The sequence below is a fragment of the Coenobita brevimanus genome, chromosome 101 (genome assembly GCF_032717465.1).
Source record: "Coenobita brevimanus isolate Jiangsu-jjx chromosome 101, ASM3271746v2, whole genome shotgun sequence".
NCBI classification, from domain to species: domain Eukaryota; kingdom Metazoa; phylum Arthropoda; class Malacostraca; order Decapoda; family Coenobitidae; genus Coenobita; species Coenobita brevimanus.
Window position 1 is genome coordinate 51,366,347 of NC_137054.1, and position 14,217 is coordinate 51,380,563.

The 14,217-nt window shown below is 42.9% G+C and overlaps 1 protein-coding gene across 1 annotated transcript in view; it reads right to left on the reverse strand.

Annotated features, from left to right (window-relative positions):
* Positions 1 to 13,594, reverse strand: part of LOC145414864 (PIH1 domain-containing protein 1-like) — a 212,651-nt gene extending 199,057 nt beyond the window's left edge. The window contains exon 1 of the mRNA XM_080284286.1: positions 13,471 to 13,594. Within this exon, the coding sequence (XP_080140412.1) occupies positions 13,471 to 13,548 (78 nt within the window). The 5' untranslated portion in view covers positions 13,549 to 13,594. The remainder of the gene's footprint in view (positions 1 to 13,470) is intronic.
* Positions 13,595 to 14,217: the final 623 nt, after the last annotated feature.

Genomic DNA, 14,217 nt, shown 5'->3' on the forward strand with positions numbered 1-14,217 from the left:
CTGCATCCTGCCTATTGCCTCACTCACAGTAGCAGTATCAATCAAAGGCCAAGGGCCAGACACTGGATCTGCTGGCTCCAAACCTTCCCTGTCCCAGTCAAACTCCTCATTCAACAACCGGTTATAATGCTCTCTCCATGCATCTTTAATATCCTCACTGTTCACCACTACCCTTCCTTCATCATTCTTCACACACTGCTCACCTATGATATTGCGATTATCCCTCTTCACCTGACCTGCCACCCTAAATATATTTTTCCTTTCCCCATGATTTAGGTTCTCAAGTAATTGTCTCTGTGACTCAGACTTTGCCCTGTATACCTCTCTCCTAGCCCTATGCTTGGCAGCCAAATATTACTCTTTGCTACCACCCTTCTTCCATTCCCGGAAAAGCCTTTTTTTCTCCTTAATTGCAACTTCTACACCCTCATCCCACCACCAAGTTACTTTATGTCTTGGTGGTCCTCTTGTCCAGCCGCATGTTACATCAGTAACTCTCAAGAAATTGTTCTTGAGGGCTCTGTACTGTTCATTAACGCCTCTGTCTACAGCTCCCTGTTCAGCCACCACTCTCCTCAACTCGCTATAGAAGGCATCCCTTACTACTGTACTTGGTTTTTCAGCTTCCATATTTTCCTCCTAGGTACATAAGTCCTATTTTTCATCACTTGTTCTTTAAGCACCATATCACAAATCAATAGTTTGTGCTGCTGCACACTCCTCACTTCCTATAACTTTAACATCCCTCACTAACCTCCTATCGGCCCTCCTAACCAGAAAATAATCTATCTGACTGCTATTGCCCCCAGACTCATACGTAATTAACCTACTGTCTCTTTTCCTAAAATATGTGTTGCGCACAATCATGTCCGTTGCCTCCCCAAACTCGAGTATCCTTTCCCCTTCTGCATTCCTTAGACCATATGCACATCCCCCATGCACTCCTTCATAACCTACATGACCATTTAAGTCCCCTCCCAAAATCACTATCTCATCATCCCGCATACCACCCACTACACGTATTAAATCATCCCAAAATCTATCTTTCTCTGATTCATCCAATCCTGCCTGTGGAGCATATGCCGATATAATCACAGCTATCTTTCTTCCCAACGGAATTTTCACTACCAATATCCTATCGCAAATTCCTCAAAGTGCTCCTTCCATCTCCTCAATTTCTCTCTCTTCTCCACCAACAATCTATTATTCCTATCTTTCACTCTCGTATTATATCCCCTTTCACACTGCCTTACTTTCTTTACCTCCTTCCAAAACAATTTCTTACTCTCCCTCCATTTCACACTCAGATTCCTCCCAAACTCTTCATCCACTTTCTTTTTACTCTCCTTCACCAGTCACTTCATCTTCCTTCTCCTGCTCACATATACCTCTCTCTTCTCTCTCTCATCTTCTCCCCTACCTCTACTCGCTAACCATTCACTATATGCCTTCTTCTTTTGTTCCACAGCTCGTTTCACCTCATCATTCCACCATGCTGTCCCCTGCACACCCTTGCATCTCCTCCTCACTCCACAAACCACCTCACACGCTGCACCTATCTCTTCCGTGAATATCTTATAGGTCTTCCACCCTTTCCACCTGCTCTAGCTCATACCTTCCCAGTCTTTCTTCCACTATACTCTTATACTCTGCCATTTTCTCACTATCTTGCAAATTCTCCATTCTTCTCACAGGAGCTGTTTCCTCCTGTCTTCCCCTTCGTCTCCTTAACCATTTTCTTTGCAGCTTTATCTTGGCCATCACTAAGTGATAGTCCGAGACTCCATTCCCCCACCCTCTCCGCACTCTTGCATCCAACACTTGTCTTCTCATTCGCTCATCCACACACACGTAGTCTATCATTGCCTTTCGTTCAACAAGTTCACCATCCATCCTCCTCATTACTCTCCATGTATACCGGTGGATCATCTTATGCCGAAAGTAGGTGCTGGCTATTGTCAACCCCTTACCAGCACAGATGTCCACCAAAGCATTACCATTCCCATCTGCTACAGCTGGCACACCCCACTGACCAACCACTCCATCCACTCGTACATTCCCAACTTTGCCATTCATGTCTCCAATCAAAAGCACTCTCTCGCTCCTCTCAAATTTGTCCATACATGCTTCTACTCTCGCCCAAAACTCATCTTTCACTCTTGCCACTCGGTCCTCTGTCCGAGCATACACACATACAATCGCCCACGCTTGTATACCTACTTTCATCCTCACCCATACAATCCTTGCACCCACTGTTCCATACTCTCTTATATTCTCCTTCCACTTCTTGCTTATCATCAGACATACTCCCTCTCTTGCCCTCTCATTCTCATTAACTCCTGCACATATACCTAAACCATATTCCCATTCTCTCACCCTTTCACCTGTCCATTTAGTTTCAGTCAATCCACATATATCCACTTTTGCATCCTCAAGCACCTGAACAATCTCTCTCTCTCTTTCACTTCATCATTCACTCCTCTCACATTCCATGTGAGTAAAAAAAACATAGCATCCCCCTCCCCCCAATTTTGCAGCTACCAACAGTTTGGTTTGGCAACATTACAATTTGGCGATATCTCAATGTTTACATACCATATGTAGATATAAGGATTAAAATGGAAATCTTCAGTAACTCAAATTAACAAAATCTACTACAATTAAAGCATTACAGTAATCCCTGTACTTTCTGGATGCCCACTTTCCGGACTCCCCACTTACCAGACATTGTGGGCCTCGACCTTCAGAACCCAAAAATGGCCAAAAAAGGAAAAAAATCCCGCAAAAATCTGCATTTTTTCCCTTTCCGTAATTTGAAATTGCTGCGCGGCGCCAAACAGCTGTTTACACCACGGCCCCTTCACCCCTTCCGTAATTTGAAATTGCTGCACGGCGCCAAACAGCTGTTTACGCCATGGCCCCTTCACCCCTTCCTTCCTCTCCCTTCCCCCGTCATAGTTGCCATTTGGTATTTTTCATTACCAAATGTGGGCCAATTTGGTACTGAAAAGTTCATTTGGTAGTGAATCAGCATGATCCATTACCAAACAGATTCTTCACATGTATGAAGATACAGATCATGAAGATGGTGGACTGTCTTTGTTAATCTGCTAACATACACAGTGCAAAAATAAACATGCTGCTGATTATAAGGAGAGTGATTATTTCCATTTGTACACATAATTAGTGAAGAATAAATGCTTCCTTTAAGAATTTGGTAATAAAAAGTTAAATCTGGTAATGAAAATTGAGGAGTTTGGTAATGTGGCCAAGTTCAGGCAACCCTGTCCCCAGTTACTGCCTAATCTTCATTCAGGGAAGACGTCCATCGTAATGGATGGTGCACGTGCTCATTTTTGTGAATAAACTGCAATACCTTGCCACTAGATCACATGGGAAGTTACAGTGTTGTGCAGTGTTAAGAAATTAGAATTTAGAGTGCAAAGGATTAACTGTGGAGTGAGTGTGGAGTGCAAACTCGCGGTTGAAACTGGCGTGGTTCAATTAAGAAGAATGTGCAGTGTTAAACAATTATAACTCACAGTGCAAAGAATTAAGTGTAGCACAACACTGGATCACTGTACGTGCTTCAAGAGCATTTTCACAACTACCAGAGCCTTAGAGAGTTAGAGGAGGCAGCCACAGAAGTGCTGTAAGTACAGTACCCCGTACACTGCTAGGCTTAAGTATTTTGTTCAGGTGCTTGAGGATGCAAAAGTGGATATATGTGGATTGACTGAAACTAAATGGACAGGTGAAAGGGTGAGAGAATGGGAATATGGTTTAGGTATATGTGCGGAACTCAATGAAAATGAGAGGGCAAGAGAGAGAGTATGTCTGATGATAAGCAAGAAGTGGAAAGAGAATATAAGAGAGTATGGAACAGTGGGTGCAAGGATTGTATGGGTGAGGATGAAAGTAGGTATACAAGCGTGGGCGATTGTATGTGTGTATGCCCCGACAGAGGATCGAGTAGCAAGAGTGAAAGATGAGTTTTGGGCGAGTGTACAAGTGTGTATGGACAAGTTTGAGAGGAGCGAGAGAGTGCTGTTGATTGGAGACATGAATGGCAAAGTTGGGAATGTACAAGTGGATGGAGTGGTTGGTCAGTGGGGTGTGCCAGCTGACGTAGATGGGAATGGAAGTGCTTTGGTGGACATCTGTGCTTGTAAGGGGTTGACAATAGCCAACACCTACTTTCGGCATAAGATGATCCACCGGTATACATGGAGAGTAATGAGGGGGATGGATGGTGAACTTGTTGAACGAAAGGCAATGATAGACTACGTGTGTGTGGATGAGCGAATGAGAAGACAAATGTTGGATGCAAGAGTGTGGAGAGGGTGGGGGAATGGAGTCTCGGACCATCACTTAGTGATGGCCAAGGTAGAGCTGCAAAGAAACTGGTTGAGGAGACGAAGGGGAAGACAGGAGGAAGCAACTCCTGTGAGAAGAATGGAGAAATTGCAAGATAATGAGCAAATGACAGGGTATAAGAGCATAGTGGAAGAAAGACTGGGAAGGTATGAGCTAGAGCAGATGGAAGGGGTGGATGATGTTAGTAAGATATTCACGGAAGAGATAGGCGCAGTCTGTGAGGCGGTTTGTGGAGTGAGGAGGAGATGCAAGGGTGTGCAAGGGACAGCATGGTGGAATGATGAGGTAAAACGAGCTGTGGAACAAAAGAAGAAGGCATATAGTGAATGGTTAGCGAGTAGAGGTAGGGGAGAAGATGAGAGAGAGAAGAGAGAGGTATATGTGAGCAGGAGAAGGGAGGTTAAGAGACTGGTGAAGGAGAGTAAAAAGAAAGTGGATGAGGAGTTTGGGAGGAATCTGAGTGTGAAATGGAGGAAGAGTAAGAAATTGTTTTGGAAAGAGGTAAAGAAAGTAAGGCAGTGTGAAAGGGGAAATAGTAGGGGAGTGAAAGATAGGAATAATAGATTATTGGTGGAGAAGAGAGAGAAACTGAGGAGATGGAAGGAGCACTTTGAGGATTTGTTGAATGTGGAGAGTGAGAGCAGTGCGAGTATAAGTGGTTGGAAAATGGCTGGGAGAAGAAGAGATGAGAGGAGGGAGGAAGAGATCAGTAGGGTGGAAGTAGTGGAAGCGATGAAGAATATTAAGTTGGGAAAGGCCCCAGGAATTGATGGAGTGTGTGGTGAAATGCTTAGGTATGGGGGTGAGATTGTTGTGGGGTGGATATGGAAGTTGTGTAGATTGGCTTGGGATGAGGGAAGGGTTCCAGAGGACTGGAAATCAGGTATAATTGTTCCTTTATACAAAGGAAAAGGAGAGAGAGAAGTATGTGGTAAACATAGGGGTATTTGCCTACTTAGTGTGACTGGTAAAATATATGGTAGAATACTCATTGATAGGGTTAGGCATATGACAGAGGAGCTAGTTGGAGAAGAACAAGGGGGATTTAGTAAGGGAAAAGGGTGTGTAGATCAGATTTTTGTTCTAAGATGTTTAGTGGAGAAGAGTCTAGAGAAGGGAAGGAAAGTGTATGCTGCCTTCATGGACTTGGAGAAAGCTTATGACTGAATAGATAGGCAAGGTATGTGGAAGGTATTAAGAATATATGGCGTGGAGGGGAAATTGTTGAGTGCTGTGAAGAGTATGTACGAGGGAGCTAGGGTTACGGTGCGAGTGGATGGTGAGCTGAGTGAGTTCTTTGATCTCAATGTGGGACTGAAACAGGGTTGTGTGATGTCTCCATGGCTGTTTAATATATACATGGATGGGGTTGTTAAGGAGGTGCAGGGTAGGGCAGTGGATGTGGGGGTGGCTCTAATGAATGAGGGTGAGATTTGGAAGATTCCGGTGTTGCTGTTTGCTGATGATACAGTACTGTTGAGTGAAGATGAATGGGAGTTGCAAGGTTTGGTGAATGAATTTGGGACAGTGTGTAGGAGAAGGAATCTGAAAGTTAATGTAAACAAAAGTAAAGTTATGGTGTTTGAGAGGAATGAAGTCACAGAGTGTGCAGTGAGGTTGGATGGTGAGGATATGGAGAATGTGAGTGCATTCAAGTACTTGGGTAGTGTGATGAGTAAGGATGGAACTTTGGGGGATGAAGTGCATGAAAGGGTACAGCAGGGAAGGAAGGTTGTTGGTACACTGAAAGCAGTGATGAGAAATAGGGAGGTGAGTATGGAAGTTAAGAAGTCACTGCATGATAATATTGTGATCCCTACCCTGATGTATGGAAGCGAGGCATGGACCTTGCAAGAGGGGAACAAGTCAAGACTGAGAGCGGTCGAAATGAGTTACTTGAAAGGAGCATGTGGAGTGACGTGGAGGGACAGGTTGACGAATGAAGAAGTGAAGGAACGCTGTGGGGTGGATGTGGATGTGGTTGAGAAGATTAGGAGAAATACACTGAGGTGGTTTGGACGTGAAGAGAATGGAGAATGAAAGACTGACTAAGAGGGTGTATGTAGGTGAGGTGGAGGGAGGGAGAGGGAGAGGTAGACCGAGGATGAGGTGGAGGGATGGAGTTGAGAGGTATATGAGGGAGTGGGGGGTGAGTTGGGGGGAGGGTAGTCAAATGGTGGGTGACAGAGCGACTTGGAGGCGTTTTGTCTGCGGCCACCCTTTGCAGGATTAGGGCGTCGGGCTATAGATAGATAGATAGATAGACTTCTAATTCCTCATTCTCTGGTTCCATTTCATTTATTTCATGCTTTATGTCCATTATTGGTGTGAATAGGGTCTTAAATAGGTTTAAATAAGTGCTGTGCATGTCTGCTAAGGAGTTATTTAGGTGGCTTTCAGAGTTAGGCTGGGTTAGGGTCATAAGTACCAGTCCAGCAGTCAGAGGCCCACTTTCCAGATGGGACCACTTTCAGGACATGCCCTTGGCTCTATTACATCTGATAGTGGAGGGATTACTGTATTTTATTCATAAAACAATCATGTAGCTCTCACAGCAAGTGACGAGATGTATTTTTAGACGACTCTGCAGTCCGCCAGCATCCGTGCTGTAAGGTGTTTGTACAAAAATGGCATCATGGTGGCTGCCCAATCAGCAAACAGCTTTAAATATTGGCTGTCCAGTCTCTCTTTCTATACGGTCTCTATTAATTACTAAACCAATTATATTCAAGCATACACTTAGCTACTCTAAGCCAATCACAGCAATTCCCTTCCACACCAAGCATGAGGGGCGTGGGTACGAGAGCCCCGTCGTGCGGCTTGAGCTCGTGCATTGTCTCCTTTTTGTTTACAGCGTGTGGTTCCGGTGTGGTGTACAAGATTTTCTTTTTTTTTCCCCGGAGGTTCCTCCACCTGCCCAGTGTTACCATGGCCGATAGAAACCTTCCTAAGACAACAACTTCTTCGAGGATGGGTTGTTAGTGTTCACTGGTGATCAGTTTGATGTAGGCTTGGGGGTAAAGGGGGCAACTTCTCCAAAATGATAGGCACACAAGTAATTTTTCCCGTAAGATTAGTTATTTCTAAATTGTGAAATTCTCAAATCAAAGCCTGTGCCCAGTTTCATAAGACCGCAATTTAGGAGATTCCACTGTAACAAGGTACAGTGAACTCTCACAATTGGTGAGTAATAGGTGCGAAAAAAAATTCACCAAACTGGAATTCGCCAAATCTGAACTGAATAAGTAATGGGAAAAAAATAAATTGGTTCTGAGCATGCATGACTGGACTGATTTTCTGCCTATATTACAACATTACTGGGTGTAAATCATGTGATAAACACACATAACATGATTCAATTTAATTTATTTTAGCCAAGAAACAATACAAAACAGAAAAACTCACATAAGAAAAGAAAATAATGGGCTTGACGTACACATGGTGTGTGGATGCCTTAGTTGGTGGTCTGCCAAAGTCACCCATTCCACATTTCTGTGTTTCATCGCCATTAAGTGTTCTCAAGTCCTCAACACAGGTAGGAATCACAATAAAACACAGACTAAATGCTGCACACGTGATGGTGGTTGGCCAAGAAGTGTACTGCACATGATGATGGCAGGCAGAGAAGTGTAAAGAAAGATGTCTTGGAACCAGGGGTGCCAGAGTCTTGTGACCAAAAGTAGCAGAAACAGGCCTCAAAAGTAGCAAATTTCAGTATAAAGTAGTCCAGCATTATTAGCCTATGTACAAAATTTAGTAGCACAGGGCTTCCAAAAGTAGCCCAATTCGCTATTTGTAGCACAATCTGGCTACTTCAAGAGGTTTGAAAAGATGAGACTTGAATTTCACAATACAAACTAAATTTTGTTGAAATTCTATCTATCTGTCTATCTATCTATTGCCAGAAGCCATAATCCCATAAGGGGTGGCCGTTTGACTTCTTGTTTTACGGAGAGGGGCACTAACCCTCCACCAACCCACTTGTTGTCACGTAGGGAGCACGTATGGTTTGGTTATATGGTTACCACCCAGCATTGTAAATGATTTCTTGGCTTACAGGAAACCATTTGGCTTGTCACTCAATGTAAAGCCACCTGTAAAGGAAAGAAAAGCAATAAAAAGTGACAGTTAATTCAGATTAATAAAAAAACTGTTGAAATTAACTGGCGTAAAATATATTCTTATTATAAACAACTCGCCAAATATGAGATTTCTGTCACCAAATTAGAGTGTTGTGTACAATCCCATCCCATCACCAAAAGTGTATTCGCCAAATAAAAACTCGCCAAATGTGACAGTTCACTGTACATATAAAATAGTGGTGGTAGGTGGTGGTAATTGTCATCCACTCACTTGGTGTAGTGCTGCAGACTTCTTTCTTCACATTTATCCTTCTTTTTGTGTCTCTCCTCATTTCTTCATATTTCTCCCATCTTCCCTGTCACCTGTACCACTCTTTTTTTCTTTTCAGGTGGCTTTGCACTAAGTGACAAGCCTAATGGTTTCCTGCAAGCCTGGAGATCATTTATAACAGGGTGGTAACCATATAATCAACCTATACGTGTTTCCTATGTCTCAGCAAGTGGGTTGGTGGAAGGTTAGTGCCCCTTCCCATTAAGTCGCTCTCACACTGGGACAGGTGGATGATGCATGCATAACAAAATGGATGTCAAAACTGAACTGAATGTAGTGTTGCCTACTTCTTCCTTCACCTTTATCATTGCTTTTCTGTGTCTGTCCTCCTCTCTTCCTATTTCTCCTATTTCCTAGCCACTTTTTATTAGCTACTCTTCCTTCCTCCTCAGGTGGCTTTAGCTATGTTGAGTGACAAGCCTAATGGTTTCCGGTAAGCCAGAAAACCATTAAAGATGATGGGTGGTAACCATATAACCAACCATACATATTCCCTACATGTCAACAAGTGGGTTGGCAGAAGGTTAGTGCCCCCCCCCCCCTTTTTTTGTTAGGTATACACCGTGTCCCCTTTTGTCAATAAGGGCTAAGGCATTGCCCCTGGGTAGAGGACTTAGGTTTTTGGAGTGTGTAGCACTTTGTGACCTAATGCCCTTCCTGATGTCTACCAATGACCCTTGTGTGGACTCGAACCTCTGACGCTTCAGTCAGAACGCTCTAACCCACTGAGCCATGGCTGCTACCTTACAAACAGCTAGGTGACAGGAAAGCGCTACCCCTCCTAACATGGCAGCTAGCCCAGGTGCAGTGCAAAGTCATGACTCTTCGGTCCAGAGTCAGGCACTCTAACACTGAGCCACCATGCCCCTCCCTTAAAAAAAAAAAAAAAATACTGTAATTCAAAGTCAAACAGCCACCCATTATGGCATCTGGCTAAAGACAGATAGATAGATAGATATATTCCTCATCACACAGTGTGCACTGATGGATACTTTCTTCCGCCTTATCAAGTTCTCCCCACGTGGCTGATAGGCCACTTGTCCAGACTCTCCAGCAGAAGACGAGTTTATCAACAACAATGGACATGAGCCAACTAATGACTTTTGCAATGGGTACAGTAGTGCAGTCCTCAGGAAACTGCTTGGTGATGAAAGCTGAAATGACCCAAAACTGCTACCAAGTCCTCAGGAAACTGCTTGGTGATGAAAGCTGAAATGATCCAAAACTGCTACGGTACCTCTTAAGCTTATTATTCTTAAAATCTGGATCTCTGCAGTGCCACAGAGCTAGGAAACCCCTCACTAGCTCAATTACAATGGCTATCTCTTAAAAAAAAAAAAAAAAAAAAAAAAAAAAAAAAAAAAAAAATCCTTTCAACTGATTCAGTGACTTTGTATAGGAGTATTGAAGTGAACTTTTGAGTATGAAGAAGATGTAGCAGCAAACACAGAAAATATGATTACCGTACATAAAGGACAGGTTAAGTTAGGATGTTGGAGTGGAGAGATATAAGAGAGAGTAGGGTGTGAGCTGGGAGCAGGGCAGTGAAATGATGGGGGACACGGTGACATGGAGGCAATTTTTTGTGGCCACCCCTTACGGGATTAAGGGATCTAGCACTAGACAGATAGCACAGAATTAGTTAGGTCAGCCTAAAGTAGGTTTGGTTAGAATAAATAAGCTTGGGTTGTTACAAAAAATTTGGATAGGTTTAGATAATCCGGCCTTGACAAAGGTAAGTTCGTTCAAAACTGGCATTCTAAGACGACGTCCATCTGTCTTCGTGCACAAGAATTTGTCCATCTGTAAACAAACACTTTTTTTTTTCAATGCTTTTCACTACTTTTAAAATATACAAAAAAACACTGAAACTTGAGAATGCAATCAGAAAATGCTTAAAAGAATTACATGAAAAGCTGGAGTAAGGAAATAACAGAAACTTGCAAAATATGGTGGTCATGTCTCCTTACCAACTACCATTTTCTCAAACAAAATCAAAGGAGCATTTAAAAAAATTACTGGTGTACAAAGTTTGGTAATTTTTTACAAGTGCACAGGGATGTCTTTTTTGGTGAAACCAAGGTATTTCTGATAGTTTTTGATGTGTTTCGAACGAATCTGACCTTCAATTCTGCCGCAAATCAGTATATTTCAAGATATCCCCCACAAGAATGGGGGAGATGGGCGAACCCGGGGTTTTTGGGTGAGGGAAATCACATAATATAATGATCTGTGATAGAAATGATGGTCAGAATAATTCACAGCACATCAAAAACCATTTACAACACTGGGTGGTAACCATATAACCAAACCATACGTGCTGCCTACGTGTCAACAAGTGGGTTGGTGGAGGGTTAGTGCCCCTCCCCATAAAACAACTATAGTCTCACCAATCTAAAACCAAGGTTTGGGTGGAGTTCAGCCGGGGATTTCCCGGCGTACAGCGTTGCCTTGTTTCCTATACTCTGACTGGGTAGTGGCTGACCTGACACCGTTAGAGTTCGTCCGCTCACACCTCGCCACCTGGCCTGACATGACTTCACCCACTTTTGTGTGTGTGTGTGTGTGTATGTGTGTGTTTTTGTGTGTGTGTGTTTTTTTTTTTGTGTGTAAAGACAAACTAATTTAAGTTATAAATATAATTTAAGTTATATATATAACAAAGTGAACAGTGGAAGCACGTGACAGAAGCTTAAATCTCCCTCCAATGGATTAACTCCCAGTATGGGCCTGGATGTTGCCGCTCGTGAGTGTTTTAACTTATTTATTTCTACTAAGAAAATAGCGTATGTTCTACTGATTCCTTCAAATTATATCATAAACGTAATTGTTACATTACTTACCCAACTTAGAACTACCGTGAAAGTCGGTAAAAGTAACTACATTTTTTTCAGCACTACTGTAAAATATGTATGCCACGTTTCTTTATTGATGTACAAGAGCCATATGCATTACAAGTTTACCTTCCTTTGATATGCTAGAATACTTACGTTTATATTGTACTAGTATGTGTGTACCTATCTGTGATGCCTATTACATATATAACAGAATCTACTCATCGCTCGTTTAGGAAGTATGGCATGGCTGCACCCAGCGCCAGACCCCACCCAAACCTTGGTTTTAGATTGGTGAGACTATAACTCAAAGTCAAATGGCCACCCCTTAAGGGATTATGGTGTCTGACAATAGATAGATAGATAGATGGACATCAAAAACCATCAGAAATACATTGGTTTCACCAGCCAGGCCGCTGCGCGCTGGGCCGTCTGGCTTACTCCCTACCGCCTTGCACCAACAATCGCCTGCCCGCTGTCACCAGCAAACCATTATCTCCTAAGCTAAGCCATAAAATTATATTTTTCCGTGCCAAGAACAATGGGGAACCTCTGGGAAAGCGGGGTTTTGGGTGAGGAAAAAACGCAAAAACAAGTGATTTCCAAGTTAAACTGTTATCAGATTCAAACCAAAAACACTAAAATCCTTCGGAAAAATGAAATTTTAAGCTTCTTAGGGAGTCCGTGTTTGCTAACTGGGGGGCTTCACCCCCCAGACCCCCCAGCCCTGGCTGTGCTTTCTAACTGGGGGGCTTTGCCCCCCAGACCCACCCTGACATTAACCAAACCTCATCTAACCTAACCTAACCGGGGTAAATACGAAATAATGCCTTTACTCACCAGTTTACAGCTCCTGAAGTACTTACGGTAATTTTGCAGGCTTCACAGGTCATGGCTGGAGACGTACTGACTTTCAAATCCTGCGGGACCCTAGCGTATCTGAAATTCAAATTTGTGCGCCGGTTGTATCAGTTTGAACTTCATGCATGAGCAGATAGCACGTGACGTAACAGTAGACACATGCTTTAGCCCCACCCATAAGTCACGTGAACCGTGACGTGATGGTAGACACATGCGAGACAGGACCACAATGCAATAAGCACGCGCCGCGATAGGTCTCACATATCACCAGACTTTGTAGAGAGTAATTTTTCGGAAAATTTTCAAAAATCTTTTTTCGCGTTAATATTCATTTGCGGAAGTTGTTTCTAGGGTTCAAAATGTTCGCAATGGTGAGATTTAGATATCTGTAAGAGTAAAACTGAGATTCCAAATCCCTGTGCACTTGTAAAATAATGGCCAAAGTTTACTTAAGGTACTGTAGTAAAATAAATTACCAGGTATACTGAGAATTGTGATAATTATGACCTGACTGCTGAGTTCAAGATATCTGGTGACACACTGCTTGGCCACAACTAGGGATAATGTCTACTGTGGAGGACAAGGAGACTTGGGAGTTTTAGACAGCCACGGCAAACGCAGACGTGCATGAATGGGTCTGGTGGCATTCCATGCTTGGCTGTGCACCACCCTCACACAGCGGCAAATTTGGACGTCAACACATGCCAGTGTGATATCGGCTTCAGCAACTAAAAGTCAAATGGCCACCCCTTACAGGATTATGGCGTCTGGCTTTACATAGACAGACTGAAAAATGCGCCATTAGGTGAAATTCTACACAATACGGTATTAGACTGAAAAAGGCACCATTAGCTGACATTCGACACAATATTTTGAATGAAGTTTGAGAACTAATACCTGAAGTTTGATACTGGCTGAATAATAACGGTTGTCCACACTACTGTGATGGTAACTTCAACAATCAAAATAATTATGTTCCCCTTACCGGTAGCAGGAGTTGATTTCGTAGGATATTATAGTCTACTCTGAGGGCCGTTGATGAATTTTTGCTTCCCTGTGACATTGTGGAGCACTCCTCTCGTTCCTTGGGATCTGGAAGACCTAAGCCCTTTGCCAACCACTACACTTCCCAGGTTGCCTTCACTCATGGGTGTCATCCAACCAAGTCCACACACCTCAGAAATGCCGCTAAACTCTGAATGTTTGGGAAAATTAAATTATCTGCTCTGTTTACTATGTCTGTTGATTACAGAGTTTGTTAAATGTCGTTGCTCGTTAGTTAAAACCTTCGAAAGGATATATTTTATCATTTACTAGGATAAGAGATGTGTTAGATAAATTATCTCGGATATTCCTAGCAAGTGTAAGTCTTTGTGGCACATTTCCTGGATATATAATCCAAACTTCTGTTGACCCTTTATTCTTGTTATTATTTTGAACGTGCTTCATTCTGAACAGACCAAGTACTGTGGACTGGAAATAAATAGATAAATTTTTGATAGTGTAAATAATTACATACAAGATAAACATTGAGGCACTAAAGGCAGTGTTACCAAGTATCGCTTTCACTGATATAGGCTACAGTATATATCGATGCTCCCTCTCTTTAATTTCGCTACGATTTTATTAGGTTATTGGCTACATTTGTGGGAAACTCTGAGCAGCAATAGGGTATACGGATTTGGGGCACTGAGCGTAAAATGCCGGCTGTCGCAACGCAAGCCGCCACCAC